This window comes from Macaca mulatta, chromosome 8 (genome assembly GCF_049350105.2).
Source record: "Macaca mulatta isolate MMU2019108-1 chromosome 8, T2T-MMU8v2.0, whole genome shotgun sequence".
NCBI classification, from domain to species: Eukaryota; Metazoa; Chordata; class Mammalia; order Primates; family Cercopithecidae; genus Macaca; species Macaca mulatta.
In genome coordinates, this window is record NC_133413.1 from 21561934 (window position 1) to 21584051 (window position 22118).

A 22118-nucleotide genomic window follows, 5' to 3' on the forward strand; every position below is an offset into this window, starting at 1 on the left:
CAGCAAGAATGAAACTCTGTCCACGCCCCCCCGCCCTAAAACAAAAGAAAGAAACATTCGGGTAATGAAAAAGAAGCAGTAAAGGATGAATAGAGGGGAACAAAAGATGTGACACTAAGCAAACAAAAACTAAAGTGACATATGTAAATCCAGCTGTACCAATTATAGCATTAAATGTGAATGGATTAAACAAAGTATGTTTTCTGACCACAGTGAGATTATAAACTGACAGCATATGGAAATTCAAAGGACCCAAAATAGCCAAAAGAATGTTTAAAAAGAGTAAAATTGGAGGACAATTTCCTGATTTGAAACTTACTTTACCACCACAGCAATCAAGACTGTGTGGTAGAGACAAAAGGATAGACATATAATCAGTGAACAGCATTGACAGTCCAGAAATAAATATTCACATTTATAGTCAATTGATTTTTAAGGAGGGTGGGGAAAGAAGAGTCTTTTCAAAAGCAGTGTGCAGTCACTGGATATCGTGCTGAGTCACATGGACAAAAGAATAAACGCACATCCTTACCTCACAGTGTACATAAAAAATTAATTCAAAATGAATCACAGACCTAAAAGTAAGAGCTAAAACTATAAAACTCTTGGAATAAAACATGAATAAATCTTCATGACCTTGGAGTAGATGATGGTTTCTTAGATATAACACCAAAAGCATATGCAATAAAAGAACAAAATAGACAAATTGTATTTTATCAAAATTAAAATTTTTTTTTTTTTTAATACTTTAAGTTCTGGGATACATGTGCAGAACATGCGGGTTTGTTACACGCGTATACACGTGCCATGGTGGTTTGCTGCACCCATCAACCTGTCATCTACATTAGGTATTTCTCCTAATGCTATCCCTTCCCTTGCCCCCTACCCTCCAACAGGCCCCAGTGTGTGATGTTCCCCTCCCTGTGTCCATATATTCTCATTGTTCAACTCCCACTTATGAGTGAGAACAAGCAGTGTTTGGTTTTCTGTTCCTGTGTTAGTTTGCTGAGAATGATTGTTTCCAGCTTCATCCATGTCCCTGCAAAGGACATGAAATCACTCCTTTTATTTTTTTTTTTTTTATACTTTAAGTTCTAGGGTACATGTGCACAATGTGCAGGTTTGTTACATATGTATACATGTGCCATGTTGGTGTGCTGCACCCATTAACTCGTCATTTACATTAGGTATATCTCCTAATGCTATCCCTCTCCCCACCCCCTCCCCACAATAGGACCCAGTGTGTGATGTTCCCCTTCCCGAGTCCAAGTGATCTCATTGTTCAGTCCCCACCTATAAGTGAGAACATACGGTGTTTGGTTTTCTGTTCTTGCGATAGTTTGCTGAGAATGATGGTTTCCAGCTGCATCCATGTCCTTACAAAGGACACAAACTCATCCTTTTTTATGGCTGCATAGTATTCCATGGTGTATATGTGCCACATTTTCTTAATCCAGTCTGTCACTGATGGACATTTGGGTTGATTCCAACTCTTTGCTATTGTGAATAGTGCCACAATAAACATACATGTGCATGTGTCTTCACAGCAGCATGACTTACAATCCTTTGGGTATATACCCAGTAATGGGATGGCTGAGTCAAATGGTATTTCTAGTTCTAGATCCTTGAGGAATCACCACACTGTTTTCCACAATGGTTGAACTAGTTTACAGTCCCACCAACAGTGTAAAAGTGTTCCTATTTCTCCACATCCTTTCCAGCACCTGTTGTTTCCTGATTTTTTAATGATTGCCATTCTAACTGGTGTGAGATGGTATCTCATTGTGGTTTTGATTTGCATTTCTCTGATGGCCAGTGACGATGAGCATTTTTTCATGTGTCTGTTGGCTGTATGAATGTCTTCTTTTGAGAAGTGTCTATTCATATCCTTTGCCCACTTTTTGATGGGGTTGTTTTTTTCTTGTAAATTTGATTGAGTTCTTTGTAGGTTCTGGATATTAGCCCTTTGTCAGATGAGTAGATTGCAAAAATTTTCTCCCATTCTGTAGGTTGCCTGTTCACTCTGATGGTAGTTTGTTTTGCTGTGCAGAAGCTCTTTAGTTTAATGAGATCCCATTTGTCAATTTTGACTTTGTTTCCATTGCTTTTGGTGTTTTAGACATGAAGTCCTTGCCCATGCCTATGTCCTAAATGGTATTACCTAGGTTTTCTTCTAGGGTTTTTATGGTTTTAGGTCTAACATTTAAGTCTCTAATCCATCTTGAATTAATTTTTATATAAGGAGTAAGGAAAGGATCCACTTTCAGCTTTCTAAATATGGCTAGCCAGTTTTCCCAGCACCATTTATTAAATAAGGGAATCCTTTCCCCATTTCTTGTGTTTTTCAGGTTTGTCAAAGGTCAGATGGTTGTAGATGTGTGGTGTTATTTCTGAGGACTCTGTTCTGTTCCATTGGTCTATATGTCTGTTTTGGTACCAGTACCATGCTGTTTTGGTTACTGTAGCCTTGTAGTATAGTTTGAAGTCAGGTAGCGTGATGCCTCCAGCTTTGTTCTTTTGGCTTACGATTGTCTTGGCAATGTGGGCTCTTTTTTGGTTCCATAAGAACTTTAAAGCAGTTTTTTCCAATTCTGTGAAGAAAATCATTGAGAGCTTAATGGGGATGGCATTGAATCTATACATTACCTTGGGCAGTATGGCCATTTTCACGATATTGATTCTTCCTATCCATGAGCATGGTATGTTCTTCCATTTGTTTGTGTCCTCTTTTATTTCACTGAGCAGTGGTTCATAGTTCTCCTTGAAGAGGTCCTTTACATCCCTTGTAAGTTGGATTCCTAGGTATTTTATTCTCTTTGAAGCAATTGTGAATGGGAGTTCATTCATGATTTGGCTCTCTGTCTGTTACTGGAGTGTAAGAATGCTTGTGATTTTTGCACATTGATTTTGTATCCTGAGACTTTGCTGAAGTTGCTTATCAGCTTAAGGAGATTTTGGGCTGAGACAATGGGGTTTTCTAAATATACAATCACTTTCTCTGCACACAGGGACAATTTGACCTCTTCTTTTCCTAACTGAATAGCATTTATCTCTTTCTCTTGCCTGATTGCCCTAGCCAGACCTTCCAACACTATGTTGAATAGGAGTGGTAAGAGAGGGCATCCCTGTCTTGTGCCAGTTTTCAAAGGGAATGCTTCCAGTTTTTGCCCATTCAGTATGATATTGGCTGTGGGTATGTCATAAATAGCTCTTATTATTTTGAAATACGTTCCATCAATACCGAATTTATTGAGAGCTTTTAGCATGAAGGGCTGTTGAATTTTGTCAAAGGCCTTTTCTGCATCTATTGAGAAAACCATGTGGTTTTTGTCTTTGGTTCTGTTTATATTCTGGATTACGTTTATTGATTTGCATATGTTGAACCAGACTTGCATCCCAGGGATGAAGCCCACTTGATCATGGTGGATAAGCTTTTTGATGTGCTGCTGGATTCAGTTTACCAGTATTTTATTGAGGATTTTTGCATCAATGTTCATCAGGGATATTGGTCTAAAAATCTCTTTTTTTGTTGTATCTCTGTCAGGCTTTGGTATCAGGATGATATTGGCCTCGTAAAATGAGTTAGGGAGGATTCCTTCCTTTTCTATTGATTGGAATAGTTTCAGAAGGAATGGTACCAACTCCTCCTTGTACCTCTGGTAGAATTCAGCTGTGAATCCATCTGGTCCTGGACTTTTTTTGGTTGGTAGGCTATTAATTATTGCCTCAATTTCAGAGCCTGCTATTGGTCTATTCAGGGATTCAACTTCTTCCTGGTTTAGTCTTGGAAGAGTGTAAGTGTCCAGGAAATTATCCATTTCTTCTAGATTTTCCAGTTTATTTGCGTAGAGGTGTTTATAGTATTCTCTGATGGTACTTTGTATTTCTGTGGGGTTGGTGGTGATATCCCCTTTATCATTTTTAATTGCGTCGATTTGATTCTTCTCTCTTTTCTTCTTTATTAGTCTTGCTAGCGGTCTGTCAATTTTGTTGATCTTTTCAAAAAACCAACTCCTGGATTCATTGATTTTTTGGAGAGTTTTTTGTGTCTCTATCTCCTTCAGTTCTGCTCTGATCTTAGTTATCTCTTGCCTTCTGCTAGCTTTTGAATGTGTTTGCTCTTGGTTCTCTAGTTCTTTTCATTTTGATGTTAGGCATCAATCTTTCCTGCTTTCTCTTGTGGGCATTGAGTGCTATAAATTTCCCTCTACACACTGCTTTAAATGTGTCCCAGAGATTCTGGTATGTTGTATCTTTGTTCTCATTGGTTTCAAAGAACATCTTTATTTCTGCCTTCATTTCATTATGTACCCAGTAGTCATTCGGGAGCAGGTTGTTCAGTTTCCATGTAGTTGAGCGGTTTTGATTGAGTTTCTTAGTCCTGAGTTCTAGTTTGATTGTACTGTGGTCTGAAAGACAGTTTCTTATAATTTCTGTTCCTTTACATTTGCTGAGGAGTGCTTTACTTCCAACTATGTGGTCAATTTTGGAATAAGTGTGATGTGGTGCTGAGAAGAATGTATATTCTGTTGATTTGGGGTGGAGAGTTCTGTAGATGTCTATTAGGTCCGCTTGGTGCAGAGTTGAGTTCAATTCCTGGATATCTTTGTTAACTTTCTGTCTTGTTGATCTGATTAATGTTGACAGTGGGGTGCTGAAGTCTCCCATTATTATTGTATGGGAGTCTAAGTCTCTTTGTAAGTCTCTAAGGACTTGCTTTATGAATCTGGGTGCTCCTGTATTGGGTGCATATATATTTAGGATAGTTAGCTCTTCCTGATGAGTTGATTCCTTTACCATTATGTAATGGCCTTCTTTGTCTCTTTTGATCTTTGATGGTTTAAAGTCTGTTTTATCAGAGACTAGGATTGCAACCCCTGCTTTTTTTTCCATTTGCTTGGTAGATCTTCCTCCATCCCTTTATTTTGAGTCTATGTGTGTCTCTGCATGTGAGATGGGTCTCCTGAATACAGCAAACTGATGGGTCTTGATTCTTTATCCACTTTGCCAGTCTGTGTCTTTTAATTGGACCATTTAGTCCATTTACATTTATGGTTAATATTGTTATGTGTGAACTTGATCCTGTCATTATGATCTTAGCTGGTTATTTTGCTTGCTAGTTGATGCAGTTTCTTCCTAGCATTGATGGACTTTACATGTTGACATGTTTTTGCAATGGCTGGTACCTGTTGTTCTTTTCCATGTTTAGTGCTTCCTTCAGGATCTCAAAATCATTCTTTTTTATGGCTGTATAGTATTCCATCAATTTTCTCAAGCTGATGTCAGTAAGCTTCAGCACATCACATGTGAAGATTTACAGTGCTTGAGTGAACAGGGCATTCTATCTTAAATATCTGAGATTGCTGATATCCAAGTAACCCTGGGGCCCACTCCAACTTGGCCCAGGAATCAGCCCAGAGCTCCAACTTCTGCGGTCTCCTGCCTTTTCACTGTAGACTGTGCCACCTATTCTCAGTCTTCTCCATCAAGTCCTAATGAGATCTATTTTCTTTGGCACTTTTCTTCACTGAAGTTGCTAGAGCTGAAGTTTGAGATGGAAAAACCTCCCTCATTCACAGAAGAGTGAGCTGATGGGACTGCCTAATTTCTCCTGGCCAGTCAAGCAGACAAACTATGTTCAAGGCCTCTAGAGAAGGCCTTTGTAATGTAGGCTCTAGGTCCTGGCAGATTCCTAACCCTCTTACATTGCTATTAAGTAATAAGTCAACTGGGTTGACCTTCTGAAGCATGAAATGGTCCCAGGAGCATGTCTAGGGTAGAGTGTGTGCAGAAGGCTTGGGATGGCTGTGTAGAGTGTTAGACATGGGTCAATCAAATGCCTGTGTACTGAGAGGTGATTGATGTGTGAAGTCCGAGAGTAGAGCTTTTAGACGTAATTCTGAAGACCAATCTGTGTGCTGATTTTCCTGGACGGTTGTTTGAAAACCAAGGCCAAGCCCAGGCAGATGTTTAGTTCTGAGTGTGATGCTTTTGTTTTCACAACCGTGAAGCCTGCTTGTATGTAATACATTGTGTTATTGTTAGACTACTTAAATATCTCAAACCAAAAATATTAGGACTGGACAACATAAAATAACTTTTTGGATAAAAGAGTACTCTTTGACAGGGATGACAAAATAGATTCATAAAAATTTCATTAAAATGGCAATTAACCTTACATTAAAATATCAGTTGAAGTAAGAGTAAAAAGTCACCTGTGAAATTGTACCAGTTGCTATAACGCATTTAAGTCACATAATAAAAATTAAAATGGTACCATATAATTAACAATGTTTATGACAAAGTAAGCTCAGATCTGAATCTTCTTTTTTGGTTTTGATTTCTTGTATTCTGTTATAAATAGGATCACACTGCTGTGTTCATTTATACATAAACTGCTTTAAAACACAAAGATTTCAATTTATCGTTTTTAATTCTGGCTCTTTTATTTAATTATTTTGTGAAGAAAACTAAAAAATGAGTTCTAAGATCAACTAAATAGCTGGCAGTATATACTGATTTTCACCTTTCAAACTTTTACTTCTTCTTTTATTCAATCACTTACTCACGTAAATGTTTGAGTACATAGTCTGCTATCCAGCTCTATTCTCATTGGTAAGGATACCAGGACTATAAATGAGATTTCATCCCCAACTTCCCCAACTTTGGGAAAGTCACAATTTCATGTAACACACAGACAGTGAATAATATGATATTATAAGTACAACAATCAAGATATGAACACCGCTTTGTAACACAAGGAGATGGTGACTAACTCTCAGAGGGAAACCTAGAAAATTCCATGGAGAAAGAGGTGTTTTGAAGTCTAGCAGTTCCTCAAAGACTCAAACATACAGTTACCTTGTGACTTAGCAAATCTACTCCTGTATACTCCAGAGAACTGCGAACATATTGTCCACATAAAACCTTGTACACAACTGCTCATAGCAGCATTAATCAAATACCCCAAAGCAGAAACAACCCAAACATCTGTCAACTGATAAATGGATAAATAAAATGTGGGATATACAGTGGAATATTATTTGGCAATATAAAGGAATGAAGTACTGATACATGCTTCAACATGGATGAACCTTAAAAATAATACGCTAACTGAAAGCTGGTTATAAGAACCACATACTATATGAATGTATATGTGAAATGTCTAGAATAGGTAATCTATAGAGACAGAAACTAGTCTACAGTTGGATGCAGGGGATGGGGGATTAACTGCTAATGGGTGCAGAGCTTCTTTGGAGGTGATTAAATGGCCTAAAATTTGTGACAGTTGCATATTCCTGTGAATAAACTAAAAACCATTTAATTCTATACTAAGTAGATGAATTGTATATTTAAACTATATCTCAACAGACCTGACTTATATTAAAGTAGTTCATATATGTGAAGCTTTTAGAACAATGCCTGGCACATAGTAAGTGCTATATGAAGGTTAGTTATGATGATGATGATGATGATGATGATATAAAATATAAACTAAAGAAGAGACCACATTACACCTGCAAGATTGTTAAATAGTTCAGCACCACACAGTCATAGCCAGAATGTCTACAATCTCTCATTCTACACTGTAGGTAGAATGTAAATTTGTGCAGTTTCATTGGCAAACAGGTGACTTTACTTATTAGAATAATAAACACTTAGGCTTTTTGACTCAATAATTTTAAAGAATTTATATTTATTGTAGCATGGTTTATATTACAAAAATATCTAAGTAACTATTAATAGGTGTCTGATTAAATAAATGAAGATAAAACCAAATAAGAAAATCTTATGTGGCCCAAAGAAGAAAGAAAAAAAGAACTCTTCCTCAGTGAGCTAATCTCTAAGACATGTTGTTAGGTGAAAAATATAAATTGCAGGCCAGGTGCAGTGGCTGATGCCTGTTATCCCAGCACTTTGGGGGGCCGAGGCGGGTGGATCATGAGGTAAGGAGATAGAGACAATCCTGGCTAACAGGGTGAAACCCCGTCTCTATCCCTAAGAATACAAAAAACTAGCCGGGCGTGGTGGCGGGGGCCTGTAGTCCCAGCTACTTGGGAGGCGGAGCTTGCAGTGAGCCGAGATCATGCCACTGCAGTTCAGCCTGGGCGACAGTACGAGACTCCGTCTTAAAAACAACAACAACAACAACAACTATATATATATCTATATGTGTGTGTATATATATGTGTGTGTGTATATATATATAAATTGCAGAAGACTGCTCATGGTATGCTGACATTACTGTTTACTGTAAAAAATAAGTTGTGTATGTGTGATAAATACATACACATGCACACATTTACAAACACATTTATGCTTGTGTGTTCATAGACTTTTCTGGAAGGGTAAACTTTATAAGAAAGGAAACTAGCAGCATGTGGAGAATGACTAGGGGACTGGAAGTCTTAGATCAGAGAAAGATTTTTGTTTCGTTGTACATAATTTTGCACTGCTTGAAATTTCGATTTTAGTGTTTTTGTTTTTGGTTAACAACAGATTACTTTTTCAACTAAAGAGTTAATTGGAAGAAGAGGCTGAATGAGGTGGCTCACACCTGTAATCCCAGCACTTTGGGAAGATGAGGCAGCAGGATCACTTGAACCCAGGAGTTTGAGACTGCCTAGGCAACATAGGGAGACCTCCATCTATACAAAAATAAAAAAAAAATTTAATGAGCCAGGTGTGGTGGTACACGCTGGTAGTCCCAGCTACTCAGGAGACTGGGGTAGGAGGATTGCCTGAGCCTCGGAGGACTGTCTTGGCTCAGGAGGTAGAGGCTGCAGTGAGCCATGGTTGCACCACTGCACTCCAGCATGGGTGACAGAGCAAGACTTTGTCTCAAATAAATAAATAAATAAGAAGAGAATGATATGCCAGCAAAATTTCCAATCAAATGAAGTTGTCCTCTATTTTTCTAACCCAGATTTGGGCTATGTAAACTTAATTATGTGTCTGTGTATGTATATGTGTGTTTGTGGTTTTGTAATTGTAGTTTCATAATTAATAAATCTAGTGAAAGTTTAAAATAAAAGGAACCCTGCTTTCTCCCCCATTTGACACTGGATCATCTTTTACTCAATGTTGTTAATTCACCCAACAACTATTGGCTAAGAACCTCCTAACTTCCCAGCACCAGTACCTGTTGCGGGAAATACACCAGACATGGAAAGAGCAATACCTCCCTTCAGGCTACTTATGGTTGAACAAAAGAAACAAGAAAGCTCAGATCTGGCCCAGTGCCTCACGCTAGTAATACCAGCGCTTTGGGAGGCTGAGGCAGGTAGATCACTTGAGCCCAAGAGTTCGAGACCAGCCTGGGCACGGCAAGACCCCCATCTCCACTAAAAATACAAAAATTAGCCGGGCATGATGGTGCACACCTGTGGTCCCAGCTACTCGGGAGGCTGAGTTGGGAGAACTGCTGGAGCCTGGGAGTTTCAGGCTGCAGTGAACCCTGGTTGTGCTACTGCACTTCAGCCTGGGTGACAGAGCGAGACTCTGTCTCAAAAAAAGAAAAAGAAAGAAAAAGGAAAAAAAGAAAGCTCAAATAAAAGAGTTTAGAATATATTCATTCATTAAGTCAATTCTTTTTCAAGCCTGTTACAAGGGCTTTTTTGGGACATTACAATATCACCAGGAAGTCAGCAGGGGGCATCTCAAACTCATCTTCTGCTAAATGGGGCTAAGCTCATTTTCAGAGCAGGCCTTTGACATGGGTCTGAAGTTATCTCTGAATGTGAAACCATCAGCAAAAAACATTCATGATGTTCCGTATTCCAATCATTAACTGGGTCTCAAAGTTTTCTTTCATCTACACGGGCTTAAATTTTTAATTTTGTTTGGTTTTGTTTTGTAAAAGGGGGAAACTACTTATAAATGAACATGAATTAGAAATCCAGTGGGTTATTTGTGGGACATTCTTTAGTGTGTGTGAGCTGTCTTCTAGGAAAGATTTGCATCCTGCTCCCCCTTGGTTCCCCAGTTCCTCTGGGACATCATCTGGATAGTGTGCTCTGTTCTTTTTCTTTTATTTTTTATTTTTTTTGAGGCAGGGTCTCACTCTGTAGTACAGGCTGGAGTCCAGTGGTGCGACCTCAGCTCACTGCAACCTCCACCTCCCGGGTTGAAGCAATTCTGGGGCCTCAGACTCCTGAGTAGCTGGGATTACAGGCACCTGCCACCACGCCTGGCTAATTTTTGTATTTGTAGTAGAGACGGGGTTTCACCATGTTGGCGAAGAGAAGTCCCTTCCTGGATGCATTACTGCAATGCACTGGCTTTTAAAAGAATTCTCTCTTTTTAAAAATTATTTTGAAATGTATCTTCTTAATTTTATTCAGACAAATCTTTTAATGCTGATTATATTATTTTTTCCCCTATCCTTACCACATCTCCAGATCCAAGAGCTGCCAGCCTCAACTTCATCCTTCCCTTCAGCAACACATTATCATTTCTGTTCAGAGCCAGTTTGTGCTACAATTTAAGGGACACATGTGAGTAGGTAGTGGTGGCAAAGCCTTTTATGACAATTTTTAGTAAACATCTTTGTTTTTTCTTATTTAAAAAGTCAACAGATTTTAGAATATTTTTTAATATTTATGACTTTGCGTTTATACATTTTATTTGTATCAGTATGTTTTCTTACATTAATTATAATTTTTATAAGGATAAGATCCAACTCAGTACTGATGATCTTTAGAGCCTGCTTACACATTTCATTGTATTTTACTTTAGTAAGAAAGCCACAAAATAAAAATCTACATTAAAATATGTGTGTACAAAAAACTCTGATTCCCAGGCTACTCCTGTTTGCAACTGCTGCAACGTTAAAATATAGCACATGAAATACATTTTTTCCTTCTCTCCTGGGATCGCCAAAGAAAAAACATCTTATGATTTGTGGTTGCTGTTATTTAATCTTCTCTGAGTTTCATCTTCCCTCATCTGTAGAAGGGTAATATTACTGAGTTTGGAGTACTTTTGTAATGATTAAACGCAGGAGAAGATGAAAAGTGCCCAGTGCAATTAGCAGGCCTTCAATCAAAATAAGCTAGCTAGCTAGCTAGCTGGCTGGCTGGCGAAATAATGCTTCCCTACATCCAGAACTTCAAGTTGTTTCATTAAGTATGCACATTAGACTTTTTACTTAGGTCATTTTAAATGTGTCCCAGGGGCAAGTGTCCTGCTACAGGGATACCGTTAGCTTCTTCTCACCTAAAACTTAGTTTGTTATAAAGGAAATGCCAATTATGGAAAAAGTCAAGCCTTTAGCTACTGAAGGCCGAGTAACCTCGCGGAAGTTTGGATGAGTCGCCTCACTAACGCACATGCAATCCTGACCTGGAGATCATGTGAGTTTCTGCGTTAGAAGGCAGGCACCTGATCGCTCCCAGCGCAGCCAATCAGGAGAGAGTGTTGCCGCCACACCCACCTGCTCGGCGCTTGCCCTGGGACAGGAGCCAACCTGGCTTGCTTTTCTTTTTTTTTTTTTTTTAACCAGGCTAAGCTGCTATAAATTAAGTCTTCCTGGAAATCTCTTCAACTCTACTGGACGTGCTAATGGCATAGTTCACTTCAAACTGAATTCATATTTAAATATTATATATCCTCCAACTCTTGAGGGCTTTAATTTTGTTATCTGGTTAGCCCGGGAAATCATTTTAAAAATACGTTATAAGTATAAGACTTTACCTTAGCAATTACATAAAATCTCCTTGCAGTTTTCTGAAAGGCACAGAAGTGCAGTTTAGTTTGGTTGTCTTATCAAAAGACATTTATGCATGAAAATAGGCTGCAGGAGTATTCTATATAAGATAGCAGGCATTTCTGCACGTCTGTTTATATGCCATTCACACCATGAACACATCCAATGCAATTGTACTCATCTTCTGTCATTTTTTAAAATTAGAGTTTACTACATGATTTTTGGAGGACGGCCACATCATAGTTATTCATCCCTTGCATGGTCTGTTCTGCCACTTCTAAAGTTTTGCGAAGTTTAATTTTTGGCAGGTTTCAAGATTCTCTACATACTTTGTAGGATAGAGTGAATGTGCACAGTACATTGTGTAATAATTGCAATACAAGACAGCGTGTTGTGTTGTGGCATGGAATGCGTCAACTTAAAGATAGAACTCTGTTGTGCAGAATACAGACTTTTGAAATATTTGGGTATTATCAACTTTTATTTCATTTTTCGAGAAAAACTTAAAGAGCGAGCCCAGTTTTTAAAAAAGCTTTTCATTGTTCTAACCTACAATTGTACATTGTGTTTGTGCGTGTGTGTGATGGAGGGTGGGATGAGTAAAAGTGGACATTAAAAATATTCAGACTATAAATGTAGTAGATTGGAGGTTCTGATTTGATGAGTCAGTTTCTCAGCCATAAACTGAGAGGGGGTTGGGGATACACTTCATTGTCTTTCCTGGCTAATATAAATCCCTTATATTTAAAAAGATATTTAAAAGTATTCCAAGCATTTTGGCAGAAAAGCACAGTATCCAATTTTTTTTTTCTTATTTTATGTGCATGCCTCTTACCCATTTAAAAATAGCTGTATTGACCTATAATTTACACACTATATAATTCTCCCATTTAAAGTGCACAATTCTATTGCTTTTAGTATATTTACAGAGCTGTGCATCAGCACCATAACGTAATCTAGAACATTGTCATCAACTCCCCCAAAATCTCTCTATTCTTCCCCTCCCCTATTGATTACCCAGCCCCAGGCAACCACTGATCTACTTTTGGTCTCTATAGATTTGTCTCTTTGTGGACACTTTAAATGGAATCATACAATATGTGTCATTTGTGACTATCTTCTTTCACTTATAACTCAATACGGCTTTAGATTATTTGACCTCGATGTTCTGCCTCTGAACACAAAATATTATCCTTGCATTCCTTGATGAGTTTGAGGATTGAGAATAATTTGCATGAGGCAAAAATTAGAAACTAGTTAGAGCAAGTAGGCTTTTCTCCATCACATAAGCTGATCCATCTTGCCAATGTTAAAACACCAGATTGTACGAGCACAAGCTGGGACGCAATGTGTGTCCCTGTATCCCTACATTGACTTTGCGGGGGTGGGGGTGGGTGCGGGGTGAGGGAGGGAGGACTGCAAGTGACAAACAGGATTCATCAAAAGAGAGGTGTATTAAAGTGCCGGCCAAATGTAATTTAACAGCTAAACTGTCCCTCCTTGGAAAACAGGTGATTGTTGAGTATTTAACGTGAATCGATATAAACCTGTGTTTGGTGCTTAGACAGGGGGCCCCGGGGAGAGTGGAAACCCTTAGGCTAAGCGAACAGGAGCCTAACAAAGCAAATTTTTCCGTCTGCCCTTTCCTCCTCTTCTCGTTGGCAGGGTTGATCCTCGTTACTGGTTTGCTCAAACGTTCAGAAGTGAATTTAGGGCCCTCCCCCCAACTTATGATTTTATAGCCAATAGGTGATGAGGTTTATTTGCATATTTCCAGTCACATAAGCAGCCGTGGCGTGAAAACAGTGTCAGACTCGATTCCCTCTCTTCCTCCTCCTCAAGGGAAAGCTGTCCACTTCTAGCTGCCCTGCCCTCCCCTTTAAAGGGCGACTTGCTCAGCGCCGGACCGCGGCTCCAGCCCTCTCCCGCCCCCGGCTCAGCCGGCTCATCAGTCCGTCCGCGCCTTGCAGCTCCTCCAGAGGGACGCGCCCCGAGATGGAGAGCAAAGCCCTGCTCCTGCTGGCCCTGGCCGTGTGGCTCCAGAGTCTGACCGCCTCCCGCGGAGGGGTGGCCGCCGCCGACCGTAAGTTTTGCACGCAGACTCCCCTCCAACTGCAAACCCGGCGGGTGGCCACTTGCCATCCGAACTGAGGATATGAAAAAGTAAGTTGGAAGGGGCTGTGATGCGCCCGGGGACTCTCCCAGCCTGGGCACTAGCCCGAAAGGGTCCCTGCAGTGGGATCCAAGAGGGGCCGGGAGGGAATCTCCTCCCGATGGTGAAGCGGCGGCGCCCGGTTCCCGCTTTTTCTCTCTCCCGGGTTCCCGCGCTGTCCCTTCCACTCTGGCTGGGACCGCGTTCCCAGGCGCGCGGGCTCCGCCGGAGAGGTTCGGGGATGTGGGGGGCGGGACAGCGGAGGCGGGGAGTAAGGGCCCGGCTGGCGGTGACCTGTAGTCACCTCCCTGCTGGAGGGGCCCCGGAATGAAAGGCGCACGGGCCAAGGTGACCTCGGCTTGGCTGGGACTGCGGCTCAGCCCCCGCCTGGGGACGCGCGGGCCGACAGGGGCCCCTTCTGGGGAAGCCGAGGCGCGGGAGGCGTTCCGGGAATCTCAGCCGCACGGGGCACGCTCGCCCTCGCTCCGCTGTGGGAGTGGCAGTGGGTTTGAGGGTGTAGAAGGAACGCGTGGCGCGGAGTCCTGGGGACGCGGAGTCCTGGGGACGCGGCGTCCTGCCCGCTATAGCGCGCCCGGGACTCTCTCCAGCTTCCAGGCTCACATGCCGTCTTTACTTAGTGCCCTGAGAACCCAGTGAGGGGCTGACCCTCCCGAAAACGTGGCGCAGCCATCAGCAATCTGTGGCCGCCGACTCGGGGGTTGCCAGGTTTGCACTTGGCCACCCTTCCTGTCCTGGGGGCTGAGGCCAGCTCCGGGCGCCCGGCCCCGCCGCGCGGCTGCGAGCACTTGGGGTTGCCGGGCGCTGCGGGCACAACCTTGGTCATTGCAGCCAGGGAACCGCCCGCTCGCTAGGGTCCAGGCGTTCGGGTCCAGATGAGAATGTCTCGACCTGTCCGCAATGGAGGCAGTCTGCTTAATTCAAAACTCGATTCAGTTAACATGCAACAGCAATATAGAGAGCAGCTGAAGCCATTCATAACACGGGCCAACATTTCCTCTTTTCTTCCTTGCTGGAATTGCAATTAGGGCGGTGTCGCTTGGATGTGCTCTCAGGCGGCACGTCCACGGCGGTTCAAGTTATGATGGAGTCTGTCTATGGCTTGGATTGCCACTGAACGTTTGTTTTATTTTGGCATTAATTTGTGAAACATTTTTGTTAGGTTAAAAAAAAAAAAAAGTTGGCAGGGAGCAGTGGCTCACCCATGTAGTCCCAGCACTTTGGGAGGCCGAGGCCGGAACATAGCTTGAGCCCAGAAGTTCGAGACCAGCCTGGGCAACATAGGGGAACACCGTTTCTATTTAAAAAAAAAAATACAAAAATTAGCCGGGCATGGTGGCCTGTGCCTGTGGTCCCAGCTAGTCAGCAGGCTGAGGAGAGATCACTTGAGCCAGGGGGTTCCAGGAGGCTGCAGTGGGCTGTGATTGTCCCACTGTACTTCATCCTGGGTGACAGTCTCTCTCACACACACACACACAAACGCTAAGTATAGATTCCATCAAAGCAAAATTGGATTTAAAAAAAAAGTATCTTTTCTATTGGATCAGTTTGAAAACACTGGAGACTCGATGAGAACGTCTTCAACATCTTAGGTGGGGTATGTTTCCCTTTGTACTGCTTAACTGGATGAAGCCAATGTTCTCTGAGGCCGGTGTAACTCTTGACTCTTTAAGTGGACACTTATGTGATTAATTAGTTTATTGAGTTGTAGCCAACACATGCTTTTCTAGGCTGTAAATATATTAAGGAAGGATTATTTCAAAGTAGACTTGAAACGACTGCCTCTCATCCCCTCCACTTTCACTCTATTCACCCAATATATAATGCCTCTCTCATCACAGAAACTTTCTCCCTCTTTCTCCCCCAGATGCATTCATCTAGGAAGGTAAGAATTTCAGGGAGAGAAAGATGTTAGTGTGGTAGAAAGAGAGGCAGCACCTCCTCTGGGCTCTTGAGTTTACTTATTCATTCTGGATTCTTTCTAAGAATATGAGAACAAGAGGCACTGCCCTCAGGCACTTTGTCCTGGGAGCCACCACCATTTCTGCATGGTCCCAGTTAGGAAATGTGAAGAGCTAGGAGAGGGAGAGTATGGTCAGTGCTTAGCAGCTGAAGTTCTGCTTGCCTGGCCATCATGAATTTCCAGGCTATCTTCCGAGTTGAACATGATGGCAAAGGAGAGCAAAACAGCAGATGTCACTGGAGGAGAGCTCAGTGAGGGAATGATTAATAGCTGTATTAAAAGGTGGGAGTCAGGTACGGGGGAAGAGCTGTGATGGAAAATTTTCTTTCTTTCAGCAGCTTATTTTTAACTCAGCTCTCTATTCTTGCTTTATTATGGAGGAAAAACCAGGCCATACAGTTTACTGCCTTATGCCAGATGGTTCAAGAAAGTGCCTTGCAACTTACAACATTTTGCAGCTAGTTTCTTCTGTGGCCACCACAAAGACCGCACTGACTTAAATATGAAGATGTTCCAGCCATCAAAGTGATGGCTGGTGATGATTTTCGATCACAAAGTGTAAGGAAAGTATTCAAGACACGAGTATCATACACATAAGGTAAATTCCAACTTTTATGCCAATAAAAACAACAAAAACACTTATCAGTGTAAAGCTTGGGATCATTTATCCATTAAATGAGTTTGTCACCACAGTGAACTAAATACCATTTATCAACAGAGACTTTCTAACCTGGGAGTAAAATCTTTGTCACAGTGCTTTTGTCACATTCTGTTTTTGGAAAAGTTGAAGGCTCCATTAGCTCCTGAAGGACTAATAGGATAGGGTTCCAATTTAGAGGCTAAGAGTTTGAAATTTACTCTGAACAATGTCTGTTCATTAGACTGCATGACTGCACTTTGCCGTCTTGTGGCCATTTTAAGATTGTCTGTGTGCACTGACACCCTTTGAGTGCTCAACAATAGGTATCTACTATGAAGGAAGGAATGGATTACCTTGGGTGATATATATATATATATATATATATTTCATATATATATATATGAAAGTTCTGCTGGAAGTGAGCCTGTCAAACTTGTGCCAGTTCATTCCTTTTGCTCTTCCTAGTCTGTGCTCTCAGAATGATCAGATGCTATCTAAGCAGTGTGGTGATTTTGACTGTTTGATTGAATGAAAGAAAATGTCTCCCACCATTATTTGACAGTAGAATAGAACAAAGATGACCCAATTGGGGTGGCCACACTTTGTCTAATCCAGCCACCTTGCTCACAGCACTCAACCCACTTTGGTGTGTGTGCTCATCTGTGTTTTCATACATGTTGAAGTCTCTTTCTATGCAGTCAGGTAGGGGTAATACCATTCTGGCTTGGATTAATTTGAGTGTAGTACAAAGTTTAGAGAAGCTTTTAAGTAGCATGAAAAGTCAGATGCTTTTGGAGGGATCGTGGTAAATGTAGGTAAATGGATTTGCATTTAGAGCCTCAACAGCCCTTCATTCAAGATACAGCTATCATGACATCAATAATGTACCTTTGAAAAAAAATTGGCTGCAGAATTAATTATGGTGAAGAATAGTATAGGAGTTAGCACTTACATTTTAACTAAAAAGAATAGCATCCCCATGTTTATGCAGCCTTCCCCCCAATAAAACAATTGTTGGCAAAGTAATCATGGACCTTCATTGTGTTAGTTTCAGACAACTAGATGTTTCCATTTGCCATCCTCAGCAACAAGAAGAAAGTCGTCTCAGATTAATCATGTAAACATTTTGTATTTCACTTAAAAAAAAATCTTGACTTAAATATGCCCATGTGATGACACTCAACCAAATTATTTCATTAACCAGTCCACAAGATCCCTTTAAATAATGATGGCTTATTATACTTGATGGTCTAATTCAGTGGGGAAATTTTAACACACATCTCTGAACCTATTTTTTAACCCCTCTTTTCAGTAGTGTGGAAGGTTACCCCTAATACTGGAGAAAATTCAGGGTAAAATTCAGGTGATACATATAGGATTTATTTTTACTATTCCATTAATAAAACAATTTTTATAAAAATAAAAAGTAGGCTGGCACAGTGGCTCATGCCTGTAATCCCAGCACTTTGGGAGGCTGAGGTGGGTGGATCATGAGGTCAGGAGTTCAAGACCAGCATGGACAGGATGGTGAAACCCCATCTCTACTAAAAATACCAAAAATAGCCAGACGTGGTGGTAAGCGCCTTTAATCTCAGCTACTTGGGAGGCTGAGGCAGAGAATGGCTTGAATCCAGGAGGCAAAGTTTGCAGTGAGCCAAGGTCACGCCACTGCACTCCAGCCTGGGCGACAGAGCAAGACTCCGTCTCAAAAAATAGTAATAAAATAAAATGAAATAAAGCTGCTTGTTAGATAAGTCAAGAGCATTGTTTAAATTGGAATATCTGAGCAGACCAATCAATTCAGTCTGATCATGATATTGATGTTTTTCTTCACCAAATCGACCACATCAGTAATTCAGTTTGTTCTTCAACAAACACTGCCTGAGTCGATAACTATGACTATCAGTCTCAGAGAGCAAATGAATTACTAAGGAAGTTCTGTAGGAATGAGAGAAAAGGGGAGAGAGAGAGAAAGGGGTGGGGAGATAAAGGGAGAATAGAAATTCCAAAGAGAATTGCATTCTCACTGAGTTCTTGTACCTCATGTCATTGCATAAATGTTCATGTCACTCATGTGATGACTTTGATCTGCCTTTAAAGCATCATCTGTTGCTTTCCTGGGATGCTCAATGCTTCCCTCTTTCTAGCAACAAGAATTCCCGCTCTTCCCCTCTATACATTTATCTTTCTCTACGTGCTTTAACTTCTCAGCCTAATTTTGTCTCTGTGAGTTATTATCTATGTTAGAATAAATTCTTCGTCTTTGTTTACACACTCAGATTTGTAGCTACTTATTTAGGAGTTTAGGAATAAAGATTCCATAGTCAGGAAAGGCATAACTTGTAACTTCCGTGTTACCCAAAACTCTCCCCTAAGTGCTTAATATGGACATTTCTGATGAGACCTGATTGGCAGGTAGTACAGAGATGCTAAGTTAAATTCAGGATGGAGGCCTGCCTTTCCTTCCCTCCTTCCTTCCCTCCTTCCTTCCCTCCTTCCCTTCCCGCTTCCCTTCCCACTTCGCTTCCTGCTTCCCTTCCCTTCCTCCTGTACTCCTCTTCTTTCTCAATTCTAAGGTGGCCTTAATTTCTAAGGGACATGGTAAAAGACAGTCTAGTTAGATGAGTGCAGTCACTTATATTATTTCCATGTATGGAAACTAATAGTTTCTTTATTAACAGCTCCATCAAATCAGTCCACCTGCTGCCCAATAGCAATCACAGGATGCACTGGAACAACCAAATATACTGACTTCCCCACAGCCAGGGTCCATCGTCCTACCCATCGCTACATGGTCTAAGTCAGTTACTAGAGAGCTGATTGAAGTTTGGGAAGCACATTAATCTTTAGGACACTGAGACATCCTCGGGGGGTTGCAAACACAGGTAGTGTGAAAATTATCAGAACATCCAAGAAAAGGAAAGTTTGACTAAGTGCCAATAAAATTTACTATTTCATATCTGACATAGAATTGAAACCATCACATAGCACACAGAGTGGCACTATTTTCCTGTCAAATGAAAATCATTTGCTTTAAAAGTAAAATGAAAGTCTCTAAATACAAATTAACTAGAGGATGTGTAAATTTCCTACTTTTCATTACATGTTCTGGACGCAACAGAGGGAAACTGGAGCTGTCAGTGAGCCATACATGCAATCTGGTACAGTATCTATGGATTGAATAGACCTTTTTTTTTTTTTTTTTTCACGGAACTACACAAAGCCAGTCTTGGTTATTTCAAAGAAAATTTGTGGTCATTTCAAAACCACCAGCAATTCCAGGGACACCAAATTGCATAATTCGAGGGGAAAGTGGACTAAAAGTGAATGGCAGCCTCTGGAGTTGTACTGAGCAATATTCTTAAAATATCAATTTGGCAAATAGGTGGTAAGCTAGATCTGTCTGCCAGGTTGTTCAGATCATCTCTGCTTTAAAAAGATTGATAATAGAATATGTTAAAATAAGACTAGTGGAGAGGAGATATGAGCTATTTAAGGTGGAAAGATGTGGGAGAAGGTGAAATTAACTTAGTTTTAAATTTTCTAAAGCACTTTTTAACAGGAAAAAAAGTTCTTAGGCACTGAAAGCAGAATTAGATCAAAAGTATTCAATACTCTTTTCCATTATCAGATAAATAGTAAAGCTAACAAAGTGCTCTCTGGTTGGGAAGGAAGAAGGCGACCAACATCTTCAAATAAAGATGAGAGGGAGAGCATATTCTTGGTGGATGGATGGATTCATGTGCAGTTTTACTATATGCAAATGAAAAGAGCTTTAAAGACCAATAGTTTAGCATAGATTCTTATTTGAATAAATGATCTTGGAGTGTTTACTCATTGTGACAAAACTCCTTTTCTCATAATTAGAATCATTAAGAAATTTCTCCTACATTTTAGATGACGGAGGTGTATGTGCACGTGTATGTGTACGTGTGTGTGATCAACTCATTGCATATTTCTTAAACCACAATATTGTTTAAGGAATTTTAGAAAATAATTACTCAATAAGAAAATGTTGGCCAATTGTAGATAATTAGATAAGGCTGACTCAAATGCCTGTACTTTCTTTTTATTACCATTATTATTATACTTTAAGTTATAGGGTACATGTACACAACATGCAGGTTTGTTACATATGTATACATGTGCCATATTGGTGTGCTGCACCCATTAAATCGTCATTTACATTATACCTCCTAATGCTATCCCTAATATCTCCTAATGCTATCCCTCCTCCGTCCCCCGACCCCATGACAGGCCCCGGTGTGTGATGTTCCCTGCCCTGTGTCCAAGTGTTCTCAATGTTCAATTCCCACCTATGAGTGAGAACATGCGGTGTTTGGTTTTCTGTCCTTGTGATAGTTTGCTCAGAATGGCAGTTTCCAGCTTCAACCATGTCCCTACAAAGGTCATGAACTCATCCTTCTTTATGGCTGCATAGTATTCCATGGTGTATATGTGCCACATTTTCTTAATCCAGTCTATCATTGATGGGCATTTGGGTTGGTTCCAAGTCTTTGCTATTGTGAATAGTGCTGCAAGAACATACGTGTGCATGTGTCTTTATAGCAGCATGATTTATAATCCTTTGGGTATATACCCAGTAATAGGATGGCTGGGTCAAATGGTATTTCTAGTTCTAGATCCTTGAGGAATCACCACACTGTCTTCCACAATGGTTGAATTAGTTTACAGTCCCACCAACAGTGTAAAAGTGTTCCTATTTCTCCACATCCTCTCCAACACCTGTTGTTTCCTGACGTTTTAATGATCACCATTCTAACCGATGTGAGATGGTATCTCATTGTGGTTTTGATTTCCTCAAATGCCTGTATTTTCACTGTTGTTACTATGCCACTCTTATTTTTATTATTGGCCTGACTACTGCAGTTATTTTGATATTACAGATTTTTAAATTTTGAGTTGAAAAAAAACAGCAAATTTAGATTAAGAAAAGAGAAGTAGTCCTAGCAGCCTCACGAATCTCCTGAAAGTTTGAATGGCAAAATCTAAAATCTGCAAATTATTACCTTCTTATAGTAAATAGGTAGGATTTATGGGTTGTTTTCTTTTTTTACTTTTTTACTTCAAAATTAAATGATTCCTTTAACATAACTTCCCTTTGATTGTGCTCTGCTTTGTGAAGTCTGATTTTATTTGCAATATAATTTACTTCAGCTATTCACTGTACCCCATGAAGATTTAGCAGCATTTATAATTATTGTCCATAGTTTCAAAGTTCTCTTCTCACCAAGTTTGGGATTAACTATGAAGAACCAAACTGAACCCTTTCTACAACAAGCTTTGCTGTGGTTTTCAAGTTTTGCCTTTGTGTGGAAGATTGTAATGACATAGTGGGAAAATAAATACTTGGGGAGAGAATTAACCATGGCTCATACACAACACGGGTATTTCTAGACAACCTACTAAATGATTTCTTAGAACATTTTGAAGTATATCTTGCCATAGGAGTGGGAAGAGTTTCATACAAAAGCTTCCTCATGCTTCCAACTTTTCTTTAAAAAATTTTTTTTTAATTATTTTATTAAAACTAGAGGCCTGGCCTGATGGCTCACACTAGTAATCTCAGCACTTTAGGAGGCTGAGGCAGGCAAATCACTTGAGGCCAGGAGTTTGA

The 22118-nt window shown here is 40.4% G+C and overlaps 1 protein-coding gene across 1 annotated transcript in view; it reads left to right on the top strand.

Annotated features, from left to right (window-relative positions):
- The first annotated feature begins 13482 nt into the window (after nucleotides 1-13482).
- LPL (lipoprotein lipase) overlaps nucleotides 13483-22118 on the top strand; it is a 28503-nt gene continuing 19867 nt past the window's right edge. The window contains exon 1 of the mRNA XM_015144880.3: nucleotides 13483-13790. Coding sequence (XP_015000366.1) covers nucleotides 13703-13790 — 88 coding nt within the window. The 5' untranslated portion in view covers nucleotides 13483-13702. The remainder of the gene's footprint in view (nucleotides 13791-22118) is intronic.